The 15,949-nt window shown below is 38.7% G+C and overlaps 1 protein-coding gene across 1 annotated transcript in view; it reads left to right on the top strand.

Annotated features, from left to right (window-relative positions):
- The first annotated feature begins 836 nt into the window (after positions 1-836).
- The window catches only part of LOC139723577 (uncharacterized), a 40,360-nt gene continuing 25,247 nt past the window's right edge, over positions 837-15,949 (top strand). Inside the window, exons 1-6 of the mRNA XM_071634813.1 lie at positions 837-1,096; positions 1,882-1,947; positions 3,881-3,986; positions 4,630-4,745; positions 5,977-6,068; positions 7,230-7,315. Coding sequence (XP_071490914.1) covers positions 1,086-1,096; positions 1,882-1,947; positions 3,881-3,986; positions 4,630-4,745; positions 5,977-6,068; positions 7,230-7,315 — 477 coding nt within the window. The 5' untranslated portion in view covers positions 837-1,085. The remainder of the gene's footprint in view (positions 1,097-1,881; positions 1,948-3,880; positions 3,987-4,629; positions 4,746-5,976; positions 6,069-7,229; positions 7,316-15,949) is intronic.

Here is a 15,949-nt window from a genome sequence, read left to right as displayed (position 1 = left end):
TGCACAACTTTGTCAATCTGTATGGGTATTCTGCAAATGCTTTATCATGTTTCATCAGTGAAAGACTGAGAAACGCACAGGTGAAACCTACAGGGTTTTGTAATACATTTTTTTAAGTACCCTTTCGTCTGCTTTGGCATATGGTAGCCATGACAGCTCTTTATGACAGATATTAGCTCTTTAGCCCTGTGCTTGTGTAAAAAAAAGGAAGAGCATTCCATACAGCCTAACATTTGCATCAAATATTTGCATACATATTTGTTTTGTTTTTAATTAAGTGGGTGTGGCCAAAGCCAGACACAGAAGTTGATGCTTGACTTCAACTTTGTAATTTATTTATTTTTTATTTGTTGGCCTCCTTCTCTTCCCTCTGCCTTGATGCTTCCTACCCCCTCTCCTTGAATCTTTACTCCTTCGCTCCAACATTAGAGGAGACCTCTGGATGATTTTCAGATTTTTACATATGAACAACTATAAATTAGTTATACTGAGGACAGAGTTTCAAAATTTATGATAATTGGGATGAAGAATAAGAACATTTTCGAAATCTATAACAAATCGCCATGAACAAGGATGATGACATGGCAGGGTCACCATAGGAATGCATGAGTTGGGGCTCAAGGAAGCAGGACAAAAGAAGAAGGCGTGCTTAGATTATACACAGGTGATCTCACAAGCAAGCGATGTTGTAATGGAATTGCACTGCTACATTTCTGAAATATGTGAGCCTCCTGTGTATCATCCTTGTTCAGTGTAATTTGTTTAAGGTTTTTTTCAAAGTATTGTTTCTCTGCTCAACCACAATAAATTCCACAAGTCTATACATGGAGCTGTTGATTTATGTACTACATGATGTGAAATTGTGAAAATCGTCTGGAATGCCCCTTTAAACCTTCCCTCAGGCCGTAGAGGAGCTTCACAAGAAGGGCGTGTTGACTGTGGAGGACCGGGATGCCTTGACCTACCGCCCCAGGGAGGATCCGGACGAGAAGTCCTCCGGCAAAGGGGGCGGCAGAAACCATCTCAGCTTTCCCTACCCCGACATCCCTCTCATCCACTTCCTGGCCAATCTTATAGAGGACTGGATGTGGAATGGGTGAGTAGAGATACATGGGATCATCCCACTACAGGCCACTAGACGGACACCCACGAGTCATACAGCCCACGAGTTTGACATTGAAAACAGGTCCATCCGTCATACAGCTCACGAGTCATACAGCCCACAAGTTCGACACTAGGTAAAAACAGCCCTCGAGTTCGACAGATTCGACGCGGGGATTAATGTGTCGGTCTCGTGGGCCTTGTTATCTTAGTGTCGAAATAATGGGCCGTGTGACTCGTGAGCTGGATAACTCATGAGCTGTATGAGTTGTGAGCTGTATGACTCAAGGGCTGTATGACTTGTGGGTGTCGGTCTCATGACATGCACCCAAGATACATTGCCATTATATCAAGTTCAATGTTCTGATTTGATCCATGCTGAAGTCTCTTTGATCCCTTTCCGACAAGTTTCTAAAAATCTCTTTATATTTTAAACTGAACTCACCAGGTTTCTTTGAGTATTAGGTTGAATACCTTATACCATTTTACTTAAGATTTATGTGTCATTTGTGGAGAAGATCACACATAAATGAAAAGATAATGATGATGATAAAAAATGTGATGATGATGACTCAGATGGGGATAAGAGTAATGATGATAATCATAATGATGATGAACTATATCAAGCTTCTTCCATTGATCTGTCAAAAAAACAAAACAAAATAAATCAATTACTTGGCCGTAGTCCTGTTTATAAAGTTTCATAAAACTTAGCAGTGGCAGATGGAACGAGTGAAAATTGTGTAGCTGAATTTGTGCTCTAATCTTTTTCTCCCCCAGGACCTGCACGACTCGTGAGCTGAAGGTTTATGAGCACTTGGATGAGGGGGATGCGGACAACAGGAGGTACTGTAAAGCAAGATATTTGTGACCCGCTACAACAAAAGGATGCGAAAGTCGGGGGAAACAATTTTCTGAAAATGGCATGACATTCCCATACTCTTCTACTTTGATTTCATACATAGCACAACTCATAAAAGTACTCGGTTGCGCAGATATCGATGATTTTATTAGCGCATGTCAAGTGGTTGTGGATATCAGAGTTTCGAGAAGAACGCCTTCAAAGTTTTCCTTCCGATGCTATCATGATCAAGGGGAGGTGAAACAGTTTTCACCGCTTGACAATAGAAGGTATGCTCCTAGCGACCTCCACGATGTTCATTCAAGCTTAGCGCCAGCGGTCTATGCATGACCAATCAGTAATCAGGATACCACGCACTGACCAATAAGATCACTCCCTCGTTGCTAGGGGCGGAGTCTAGCTGCGGCGCTAAATCCAAATCTTCGGACAAGTTTCTGTTACGTTGAAAATCGGAAAATCATGGCCCAGAAAAATGCTGATTTCTTGCCTTTCCTTTGATCATTTAGCTTCCAAATTTCGGCAGATGATAGACAAAACATTAGACTACAAAATTATGCAAAAAACAGAAATGCAATTGTTTTGACCAATTTTGATGATGTGACTTCAAAGTCTATTTTCTCGGCTCAGCCGTCAGCAACTGTAGGATCCTTTTGTTGTAGCTGGTCACATTTTATAGCATGAAATTTTTGCGAATAGGAGCCGACTGCCTTTTAAGCAGTCACTTTAAAAAAGCAGTCACATTGTCAGTAGAGCTGAATTGCATTGTTCACACACATGCATGCCATCGCACCATAGATCTCTGTGATGCCGTCCGTTGACTAGCACTGGGCTAGCTAGCTACTTAAAGGTAGGGAATACCTTTTACACACCTCCCAAAATGCAGCAAAACATTAAATATGAACCTCATGGGACTTGTTTAGGCCAATGCTGAGAAATTTGGAAGTCAACAGTTATCTACAATTTGAATAATGCACAAAACTCAACTACTCAGTAGTTCTGTGTGTCAGCCACACTTAAGCCTTTTTGTTGCAGTCTTCCGTATTTTTTATCTATAAACACAAATCTAAAAGTATAAGAGCTGATGTAATAACATATAGAGTGTGTGGCAAGAATGTATATAGAAATGTTTGTAAGTTTTGATGAACTTTCTTCACAAAATATACATGATGGACACACATGCAGTGCATGGGTCTGCAAAGGTAGCATAGTAATGTACTGGAATTTACGGTGAGCCCCGAAAAAAATTCAATTCAAAATCTAACGGTCAATAAAAATGTACTAAATGTTACCTTCCACTTTCAATACTTTATGGGAGTTTCTAAAATGATACTCTCTTCAACATACCACTGTATTTATACAACTCTTCATTTAATGCATGCAAATGGGATTCCCTACCTTTAAGTATTAAACTATTGCTAACTACGCGCACTGCTTACATTCTATTGTGAGAAATTTAGATATCGATCACAGAATCATGATTGCATGCAGATCATGGATTCCCAAATATACTATATCATGCCAGATAGTAAGTCTTTGCACCGCATTCAGCTGCTCATACACACTGTAGATAGCTAGTAAAACTACCCCCTTTTCATGCTCTGTACAGTCATATTGCTAGAAACTTTACATGAGGGAGATAAATCTACATATCAGTATATTTTCCATGTTTCTACACACAAAGCCAGATGAAGGCTAGTGAGGATACAGAAAGAAAAGAAAAAAACAAAAAACATCTCACTGCCTGTCTCTATGGCCCAGTTCTGATATCTAAGGTGCATGAGTGCTAAAAATAAATGAATCAACCAAAGAAACAAACTTTCAAGCTAATAATCAAAATGATCAAATACTTCTAATATAGAGCCAGGTCTCCTGCCTAAACTCAATTCCCAAATGTCCTCCATCTTGTTCTCCGTGCAGGAAGATGGTGATGGACACCGTTTCCTGTCACATGATGGGCCTGCGGTCCTCCTGGGATGGCTTGGAGGACGACATGAAGAAGCACAAGATTGTCCAGCTCCTAACGGTCAGTATTACTGACCACCAGCAGGGGCGGATCCAGGAATTCCATAAGGGGGCTGGGATGTGCAAAAAAAAAATATTTCTGGTGCTACTTCCGGGTTTCATTTCAATTTTTTTCTTTTTTATTTCTTTTGTTTTGTTTCAACAAAAAGTAAAGGGGGACGAGCACCCGGTGCGCCCCCCTCTGGATCTGCCACTGACCAGTACTTGGTACCATTTGCTGACTATTACTAGTCACCTGGTGCATTCTACACTGTTGAGAACATAATTAATCTTCAAAATGCTGTGACTTTCTATTTCATATAGAGGCTTCATTTCATCGGATGCTTCAGTAGTGATCGAAATGATATGATATTACATTATTTGAATGTGCACCTACTTGTATCAGATTCAGGAATGTATCCTACCATCTCATGTACACATATATGTACAGTGGACTCCCATTATAACGAAGTCCCCGGAACCAGCAGGATTCTTTCGTGATATCGAAATTTCATTACAACCGAACAAATAAACAATAAAAATGCATAGAGTGGATAATGTTGTGGCCTGATTTTTTACTTCATTGTAACCGGAATTTCGTTATAACCGTGTTTGTTGTAACGCAAGTGCACTGTAATCACATGTCACACCACTTTCTCCACCAGGATCTTGGCAAGAGGGGCATGATGGATCTCGTAGGGGTGCGGGACACCATTGGGACCCAGCTGGTCTTCCCTCCGACTCGAGACATCTTGGAGGAGAGTTTCAGGGAGCAGAACAAGTGAGTTATCCTCCTTTCGTCATCATCATCACCTGCCTAAATTTAAAGGACAAGTTCACCTTTACAGACATGTGAGTCGGGTGAATGCAGCAATAGTAGTAGAACACTTAAGTGAGAGTTTGAGGAAAATCGGACGATCCGTTTTAAAGTTATGCATTTTTAAAGTTTCTTCTCAGTCAAGGCTGGATGAGAAGACTACTATAGCTTGTGATGTCACATGTGTACAACGATATAAAGAAAGAATAAAGAAATTTCAACATATTTCAATTTTTCTCGCATGACAAAAGAACAATCGACTTCTCTCTTTCAGAAGGCAGGGGGAATAATATTACTCTTAATCTACATCAGTAACAAGCCGAATACATTTGCACTTTATTCAAAAAGTAAATTTTTGTGAAATTCCCTTTTTATTTTCCTTATATCGTTGTACGCATGTGACATCATACACCGTAGTAGTCTTCTCATCCAGCAATGACTACACAGATACTTAAAATATTCATAACTTTTGAAGAGATTGTCTGATTTTCCTCAAACTTTCACTGATGTATTCTTCTAATATTGCTGCATTCTCTCAATCCTTATGTATATGAAGCTGGACTTGTCCTTTAACATAATTAGCGATGACCTCCGGTTTTGTAGAGCACTGTACGATAAGGCTTTCCAGTTGTAGTAGTACTCAATGGAGACTTGTGTGCTTCAACGCATTCAATCAAACCTGGGCTGCTGTTAGTAAGCTCATCTATTAAAAGCAAGGTGTAAAAACACCCTCAATTGTACCAATCCTCTTTGTCTGTAAGTAATCCAGATATTGCTTTGTGTCATGGTATAGTAGAGGATTTTTTTTTAAAGCAAAAATTATGTCCCGGAGAGAGCAAACATTTCCAGCCTGATTGAAAAGAATGCATCTCACACAAAATAATGATGAGAAACACAGAGCAGGTTATTTCAAGATGGAAAATACCAATTTTTCAGAGCCCCTTGCATTTCTTGGCAGTATGTAATCATGTATGACAATGTATTTCTGCCAAAAGAATATCTTTCAAATTTTACTTCAGATACATCAGACAATCACTTGCGTACAATTTTAATCTTGTTGGTAACCTTGTCATTTCAAAGGTTCCTTCACATTGTGTGGTTGAGCAAAAAAAAAAAAAAAAAAAGCTTGGAGAATGTAGTATATAAATTTTATGCATGTGATTCCTCTTGCATGAATGATGTGATGTCATCATAGGTCTGGCAGCGCTCTGACAGTTGGAGCGAGGGCGCTAGCAAAGCACTGCCATCGAGATGAGTCTTCCAACTGGTGGGGGAACCTGTCCGGCAGTAAGTATGATATCATAATACAGTCAAACCTGTCTTAGCGACCACCTGTCTATAGAGCGGCCACCTGCTGTATGCAACCACTAAAAACAATTCCCTCTAAGAGAAAAAGCATGATAAAAACCTATCTAAAGGGGCCACGTGTCTATTTTGTTCACTTTTTGTCTCCCCTGGGTGGCCGCTACAGACAGGTTTGACTGTATTATAATAATTATTATTGCGCTATTTTATATAATTAAAAGAGAGAAGAAAATACACTGAATATATAGAAACTGAGAATGGGTTTCTTCAGAAAGTGATGAACATGTCACTTCATAATGCTCAGTGCTCAGTGCTCTTTATATATTGTATGAGGTGTAGAGGAGAATATCACAACATCTGTTTTTGTGAAAATTTGTAGTTTGAGATGTGCTTTTGCATTCTGTTCCCTTAAAGATTTAAATATCTGCGCATTGCAAACAAACACTAGGGAATGATGAAAATTGTATTGGCCAATATGACTGTGCATCTCTGTAAATCCAGTAATTGTTTGAATGAAGATGTTGACTTCATTTTAATGTCATTACAGAATGTCAGACAATGAACATAAGATCCTTCATCAGGTATAATGATCTTAATTGTTGTGATCTTGATCACTCATGTACAAAACAAGAAAGAAAAGGCACCTCTAAAACTTAAAGGGAAAGTCCAGACAATTTTCATATTTTCACATCATGTAGTATGTAAATCGACAGCTCCATGTATAGATTTGTGGAATTTGTTGTTGTTCTTGAGCAGAGAAACCAAACAAACAAATTGCAGTGAACAAGAATAATGACATAGGAGGCTCACATATTTCAGAAATGTAGCAATTGAATTCATTATAATACTGCTTTCCTAACAGGTTCACTTGTGTAGCATTAATGTGCATGTATGCTTCCTTCTGTTGTTCTGCTTCCTTGAGCCCCCAGTCATGTATTCTTATGGTGAGGCTGCCATATGTCATCACCCTTGTTCATTACGATTTGTTGTGAATTTGGAAAACGTTCTTATTCCTCATCCCTGTCACTATAAATTCCAAAAATCTGTAGCCATTATAACCAATTTATAGCTGTTCAGATGAAAGTCTGAAAAATAAACTGTGCTCCATCCACGTTTATTTTTTCCATTTTCTGTATATTTCAGGTGAGAAAGCAAAGAATGAGAGTGCTGAAAAAGTTCTGAGGAAGATTCTTAATGATGTGGGATGGTTAAATATTCACCAGCTACCAGTGAGTACAAACCACTTCCTTTGTACACTTTGACCACTAAGGTCAATCTGCCATCAAACTGAAGAGGTGAAACACTTCAAACAAACATGAAACAAAGTCAGAAACAATTTAAGTCACTCTGAAAAAAAAGTCTGTGATTATGTTTCTTTTTAATTGTGGAATAAGTAGTCTTAAAACACTTGTCAGCTGACGAGATGGTGAATGGTAAAGTGAAACAAAAACACAAACATTTTTATTTTAAGAGATTGAAGTTATGATCACTAGAATTACTTCTTTCATTCACTAACAAAATCTATGATGTTCTGTGTGTATTTTCTGCATGCACTGTAGGTAGAGCGCCACCATGTGGTTGAACTTTGCTTAGTTTTCCTCAAGTTAATTTTAGATTTTGGTATTGTTAGTCCTGATTAAAGCAGTGTGGAAGATGAAGTGATGGAGAGTGTAAACTCGATGACATTAATAACTCTGCAAGTGAGTACTCCCCGTTACTAAAACTGTCGAATGGTTGTTGGCTCAGTCTGTATTAGTGTGGCTGCACTGCATCGAGAGGTACAATGTTACAGGAATAAACTGTGAGCAGTGATGTGTGTTACCATGCTGTCCCCTCCTGTGGTGGAAGGCAAAACACATCAACTAGCACAGAATTGGAGGTCCCGTTTTTTAAATGGTCACAGCTCATGCATGCAGCATGTTATTCTACCTATACTTCCCTTCTCACTGAGAGCTGGGTTCAAACCTGGTGTAATAGTCCATTGCACACACACACACACACACACACACACACACACATACCAGAAAACGGGCCAGTGACATGTTGACCCATTGTTAGCACATGTATACAAACAGTGAATGGTCACGAGTCCAATGGTAAAAGATTTCGCACGAGGTGAATGATAGAGGCGCTCTATTCAACGAGGCAAAGCGAGCTGAATAGTGTGCCTCATCTTTCACCAAGTGCAAAATCTTGTTCCATTGCACAAGTAGAGACCATACACTATTTGTTTTATACAACACCTCGAACGTCAACAGATGTGGTCCACACAGATTCTTGAATTTAGCACAGAAATGGCAACCATTTTCCGCGAAAGACAAATGAGCGGCCGCACAGTCACAGTCACAGTCACCGTGTACGTATGAATGCAAAGTGGATCAGTTGAAGTTGTTTACAAAAGTGAGTGACAACAAAAGTACACGTTTGTAAGCGTTCTTGTAATTGTTGAGTGCGCGCGGCAAATATTTGTTTATTGTGACAGCAGAGCCGTGTGATGGAACAAAAACTTTGGGTCAATTGTGAATTTAACACGGGAGTCAATGGAAAAGGGTGACGTCAGCCATGCGCTATCCATTTTTGCTCAAACAAAGTTGCACGGCTGACAGCCACAGCATGCGATGGAACTTTTAACTAAATGTCACATGATGGGCAATCGACCAATCGGATAGCTACATTCTATTTAGGTGTTGTATAATTGCCAGTGGTAACTAGTAATAGTCAACACATCATATCAACCCAGCACATCATGCCATTTACAAATGTATGAATACTTTGCTTGCAGCATACATTCAGAGAAATATTTGAATCTCTCTTAATAGTTCCTCCTATCAATACTATATCTTACCATGATCTTTTCATTCAGTGTCCCCTCAGCAGTAGAGTGATCTACCTGAATGTTTAAAAGAACTGATTTAACAGAAAATTCAAATCTATGTTAAATGCTATGTTCATCTTATATTTGTAGTCTCATGCCGTAACTTATGCAGCTGGTAATTGTTGTTATATATCTGAACATTCTGAAACTGTACCCTCTTATTTCCTCTTTCTCTTTCTCTCAGCGCTTAGACACATTTTTATGTGATAAGTGCATTATTGATATTGTGAATGCTAATAATGATAATGATTATATTATTGATAGTAATGATAATGATAATAATAATAATGATAATGATGATAATGATAATGAGTAGTAGTAGTAGTAGTAGTAGTAGTAGAAGTAGAAGAAGAAGAAGTAGAAGTAGTATTTACATTAAATGGTGATATTCAGCATGATATGTGCTGGACTTTCATTAGATTTGGAGCTTTTGCATCAGTCACGCTTTAAATTTGGCAGAAACGTATCTCATTTTCCAAGGTTGAAAATCAGCACTTGCTGATGAATGATTTCCTCAAAGACTTGAAATTACATACTTACCAGTAGGTGCAGTTGTGGTGATCAACTCTTATTATTCTATAAATCTGAAACTGTTAGGGTTGTTTCATGAATGTGTTGATAGTGATGGTAGTTGAGTATAATGCACATCAGCATTTGGATAATTTTAAAATGAAATAATAGTCTTTTCTGTTTTCACAAATCTCTTGAATACATTTCTGTTGCTTGGTTAATAAGTGGGTACATCATTTCATATCTATTTTTACAAACTTGTTTGTGGTAAGATAGCATTAGGTTACCAAAAATATTCATGCACGTGCTTCGGGGAAGTTGTGTTCTTTACTGTTATTATTTGGAAGTTCATAATGGGATAATATTATGTCCATTAGGTATGCAAATGAACAATCTTTTTCAAAGCCTTCCCTTTATACCATATTTACTATCTCATAACAGTATGCAACAACAACTCTTGTTATGCATCAGTCCTTAAGCAAGAATTCAGATGCAGACATGTGTGGAAATGCTAGAGTGTGAGATGTGTGAGAGTGAAACAATGGCATGCTCTCTCCTCTTCAGGAATACATGCAAAAAAGTTGAGGGGGAAACACACTAGCGGCTAGAGCAAGTTGTAAGCAATGTTGGGTGGACTTCTTGCATGTTCATAGTTAGTGAAACTTGCTGGCTTGATTGACTCGCAACAAACTCTCAACCGACTCGAGCGAATCAAGAATGTTCTGTGATGCAGTGACCCTGTATTTACAATGGCATTGGGACATGGAGGAGAATTGATGCTGTATCATAAGCATCAGACAATGGCTTTGGGGCAGAGATGGAGTGATTGCATGATATGTGGCATTAAGGTTTCAAAAAGAACGGCTGCCATAGGGGCATTAGACTGGTGGATTTGGTTTCCAGCCCCTGGATTAGGGGAAAAATCCCTCATCCACATATGTCTTCTTGACATTACAAATCTACTGCTATCATTCACTTCCCGCGGGGGAATATGTCTGGTTCAGACAATCATGTAGTCTTACCCAAACCCATGTAAGACAGACACCCTACTTCTATCCAGGCTCTTTGTGATGTGCATGTACGTCGATGACCTTCAACATGTGTCATCTCTCCATAAATTGATCGCATGAAAAATCTAGTTCCAATAACCTTTGAGTTAAACAGAGTCACAATCATCCGAAGATGGTCACACTTGTTCGAAACACAATAAAAACTCTGTGTGGGCTTGAATTATGGCCAATGTCACACACACACACCCACCTACACACACTCACACCTACACACACTCACACACACACACACACACGCACACACACACACACACACACACACACACACACACACTAAGTCACATCACAGTGTTCTCTGTCATGAGAAAGAAGTTTATGTGTATAGAGCATTCAGTGCAGGTCATTGTTTCAGCTATTTGAAAGATACCTTAAGCCAAGTAAGCGCGTTGAAATGCACAAACAATTATGAATATCCATTTTCACACCCTTGTAGAAAATGTGAGATTATAGTTTGACTTGTCCTATTTGGACACAGATGACATTGTATTGTAATAGCAAGGTGGGCTTCAAATCCAGGGCAGCTAAATGTATGCACAACAGCACAAATTTGAAGAATACAGATACATTAAAAGCCCCTTTGTGACCAAATTTCCAAAGTCGACTAGGATTTAGTCATGTCTGTGCCCTCGGAAGCAACAAGGGACTCAGTGGCGGATCCAGAGGGGGTCGCAACCAGCGCACGCCCCCTTTATTGTCCCCGCCGAACGAGTTCGAGCAGGGGACTATGAAACGGGCTCCGTACGTGTGTGTGTCTGTGTGTCCATCCGTCCGTCCGTCTGTGCGTCCGTGTGTGATCAAAATGTTCAATTTGCTACTTCTCTGTCATTTATGAGCCAATTTTTATTCTGTTTGCATTATATGATAGCACTACATGGGAGCTTTAAGACTTCTACACAGAATTTCAGTTGTGACCTTTGACCTTTGACCTTTGACCTATATTGTACATTTTGCTTCAAAATGCTACTCCTTTGCCATTTCTAACCCGATTTTGATTCTGTTTGCTTTATATGATAGCACTACATGGGAGCTTTGAAACTTCTACACAGAATTTTAGTTGTGACCTTTGACCTTGACCTTTGACCTATATTGTACATTTTACTTCAAAATGCTACTCCTTCGCCATTTCTAACCCGATTTTGATTCCGTTTGCTTTATGTGATGGCACTAGGTGAGGGCTTCAAAACTTCTACACAGAATTTTGACCTTTGACTTCTTTGACCTTTGACCTTGATTTTTGACCTATATTGTACATTTTGCTACAAAATGCTACTCCTTTGCCATTTGTAACCCGATTTCAATTCTGTTTGCTTTAAGTGATGGCACTATGTGAGGGCTTCAAAACTGCTACACAGAATTTTGACCTTTGACTTCTTTGACCTCTGACCTTGATTTGTGACCTGTATTGTACATTTTGCTACCAAATGCTACTCCTTCGCCATTTCTAACCCGATTTTGATTCCGTTTGCTTTATGTGATGGCACTAGGTGAGGGCTTCAAAACTTCTACACAGAATTTTGACCTTTGACCTTTTTGACCTTTGACCTTGATTTTTGACCGATATTGTACATTGGCAACAAAATGCTACTCCTTCGCCATTTCTAACCCGATTTCGATTCCGTTTGCTTTATGTGATGGCACTAGGTGAGGGCTTCAAAACTTCTACACATGATTTTGACCTTTGACTTCTTTGACCTTTGACCTTGGTTTTTTTACCTATATTGTACATTTTGCTACTAGATGCTACTTCCGGCGGGGACATATATTACGCACCGCGTAATTTCTACTTTTCCTTGTTTTTCATTAAAAACAAAAGAAATAAGAAAAAAATGAAATGAAACCCTGAAGTGGCACCAGAAATATAAGTTGCGCCCCCCCCCCCCTTTTTTACAGAATTCCTGGATCCGCCCCTAGGGACCGTTGCATGGTCATGTTGTTCTAAAGAGTAAAATGTAAGTTAAATCTTTCCGTAATATCTTTTGCAGACACATTGCATTTCCATTCTAGAAGTGTAGAAATTATCGTAACAAAAGAAAAGTACAGAAGAATACCCACAATCCTGTGCATATGAAGTCTTTCACCTGCCAAACAATGCATTTTTTTTTCTCTCAGCACAATAATGAGCACAGCTGTTTTTGTTTTTTTTAATCAAAAATTACATTGACAGGAATTTGTTTGCAGTTAAATAGATGATCGTTGTCCAAAGTTACGCTTAAGTTGCAACGCCATGATGAAAAAATGATATGAAAATTATGGAATTTAATATTTATGACAGTAGTAGGCCTAGGAATGAAATATAGATAGTAATAGAGAAGCTAATTATTTATATATGAATGCTGTAATATGATTACACATATTGTGAAATAAGATGATGCAAGTAAATGTAATTAATGAAGTTATTTGAAATTTGTTCACTGTTACTTCAACGGAAACTTCAACGGAATTCCTTCATTCATTGAGAAGGTTTAGCGCGTACTGCTCCAGAAATTGATTAAGTCAGGCTCAACTTTTAGCTCTTAAAAAGAAAACAACAAAAAATTGACAACCCTTGGCAACTTGTCCGTACTTTACAAGATACAACGAGTTTATGAAACAGAAATACAGCGACTTATCGGGCAGGATTTATCCTGTCATTTTATAAAGGTCCCTGAGTTGCATTTGCAGATGACATATTGTAGTTGCTCGAAATGGCATTTACCAATGTCGCGCATGATCTTTAATGAATTCAGTATTCTCCCTTGTGTCTGTGACGTAATACTTGTGTCGGTTTTGTTTCATGTGCTAGTTAATCCTCTGTGCCCCTTAATGTGTAACTTCTGTGACAGTAATTTGTTTTTCTCTGCGGTTGGTGCTGACTCCACCAAGTTTAACACTGTCACCCCTTTTTCAAGCCACCGAAGCCGCCTCAGAAAAAAAAAGACAAAACGGACACGCACGAAACGTGATATCTCTGTGTAAATCATGTTCAGTGACTAAGGTATTTGTATGTTCTAAAGTACATCCATAAGCGTTGATGTGTAAGCTGTGTGAATGTCCTCCACATATGTGTGTCGTGGTTCGCGGTCATCTGTCTCACAACCGTGGTATTGATTGATTCCACGTGTTCGCATTTTCTGGCACGATCGAGTTCGTGGGCGACTTGCCCTCGTTTCGTTCGAGTTTCCCTCCGGAGCAAAGAGACAAAACAGAACGGAACAAGGGGGAGGGGGGAGAACGTTACCATGGTAATTCCTGTCATTGACCGCGTCAGATGCGAGCATTGTTTTCGGGAAAAAAAAGGAAAGAAATGTGGATTGGAAGTGATGTTATCATCTCCTGGGGTTTCCACCCTCGTGAAGTGTCCCGCGCGCAATCGATTCACAAAAAGCGCGGTTGATTTTTCTCGGTCATTTGCCCAAGATGACTTCTAGCCAAATCAAGGTCGCTGACTTCCATGATATCCAAAAAAAAAAAAAAAAAAAAAAAAAAAAAGATAAGTTTGAATTGTAACGAACGCATGGTAGTAGTATCGACGGGAAAAAAAAATTACTGAAATAACCAGTGTGGTTTTATCGTTCTTCAAAATATTGCTGGAAAAAAGTGATTCAAAGGCGAGATACAGTTGTACGATTTCGCCAACATTTGCATATTTTGATGGTGAACATATCAATGCCACCAGGGCCCTGTTTTATCAAAACTTATAATTGATTAGAAGTCTCGGAGATCAATTATAACTCTCGCTTGATAAAACAGAGCCCTGGAGTTGATATGCTGGAATTTTATGCATATTACTTAGACTATTTGTAGCTGTCTGTCAAATCGTATTATTTAATCTAGTATCATGTAGAGTGACATTTATTTGTACCTGAATGTGAGTAATTTTTTTTCTTTTTGTGGAAAAAAAAGTTATCAATTACATCTTATCTCGTGTGAACCAACCTTATCAAACTAGCATTAAATGACAGTAATGATATCGATATAATGATGATAGTGATGATAATTGTACTAATGATAATGATAATGATTGTCTTTTTGATATTAATAATGCCTACAATGGCAATAATGACAAATATATTTATGATGATAATGGCCCTGATAATGATGATAGCAAGAACTTTGTTTAGGTTAATGTTTAGCACACATCCACCAAAAGTAGACGCCCGTGGCGCATTCGTATCAAGAGGTTAAAAAAGTACGTTATTGATGCAATATAAACAGTGAGTTGATAGTGAGCGCCCAAAACGTTGGTGTCGGGAGTAACTTTCAACATGATGTATAGACGAATGATTGTCTTGCAGGTGGATTATTTTTGTATTATGAATCAGCATTTATAACGTATGGATGTGATGTACACTTTTCTTGACCTATAGTATAAAATAAAATCGACAAGTTGGAGCAAACGTCCACGCGATAAAATACGCTTAAACTTTCTCTCGAACAAAGTGTCCCTTGTACACACACAATATTTTTGATAGATGTAGATGATTATATAGATCTTTTGGATAGAATACTTTATACATCTTTTCTGTTCTTCTTTCCATTTCTTTCACTTTTTTTAAAATCCCGATTCAGTTAGGCCGTACCTTTTATTTCATGTCTAACATCTTTCGATTTTTTGCTTCATTTCTTTTTATGGATGTCCTCGAACGTGAATGCATTTTCACTTATATGGCCTATACCAGATCATGCCATGAAATGTGATTTTCCATTACATTGGAGTTGCACGCTGAAAAAAAAAAGAAGTGAAATATACAGGACATTCGGAACGATGGCCCTTCAGTTTCGCAGCGAATGGACTTATGACCACTTTCAACTTATCCACTCATAACTCATAAACTGACCCGTTGAGGTGCCTTCAATAATACCCAATTAAGTGTAATTTCTTGACACAGCCGCAGAATTAACGCCTTCCCCTCAATCCACTCTGCCGGTAACCCCCCGGCACGCAAACGGGGTTGACTCTCCCGTGTCGCGTGCGATCCCTATTAAATAGGAGATTAACACCTCATAATCCGGACCAGAGATATTCGGCGCTGGTATGAGTCGAGTATTGTCTCGAAATTACTTGTGAACGTGTGAAGGGTACGATCCGGAAATGGAACGTTTAGAGCGTGTCTAAAACGAGTCGGAATGGATGCAAACAACCATAAATGTGACGATTTTACAGGGGCCGAAATGTGGGTAACTCCGAAAGCACAACTCGAGTTAACCACAATACACACGTTTATAATCGTATGAAATTGTATAAAATCGTATAAAACGTTGTGTTTCATGCTTACAACCCACCGGGCGTAACAACCTTGTTCTCATTTCTCCGATTCTCTTCAAATTCGAAATGTGGGTAACTCCGAAAGCGCAACTCGAGTAAACTACACAAAATGCACATTTATTTATAATCATATTAAATCGTATAAAATGTTTGTATTTCATAC

This window comes from Diadema antillarum, unplaced genomic scaffold, assembly GCF_040938485.1.
Source record: "Diadema antillarum isolate AM-2024a unplaced genomic scaffold, OU_Dant_1.0 scf00000193, whole genome shotgun sequence".
Taxonomy (NCBI): Eukaryota; Metazoa; Echinodermata; class Echinoidea; order Diadematoida; family Diadematidae; genus Diadema; species Diadema antillarum.
The sequence above is the reverse complement of the archived record's forward strand: the minus strand, read 5'-3'. Positions and strand labels throughout refer to the sequence as shown.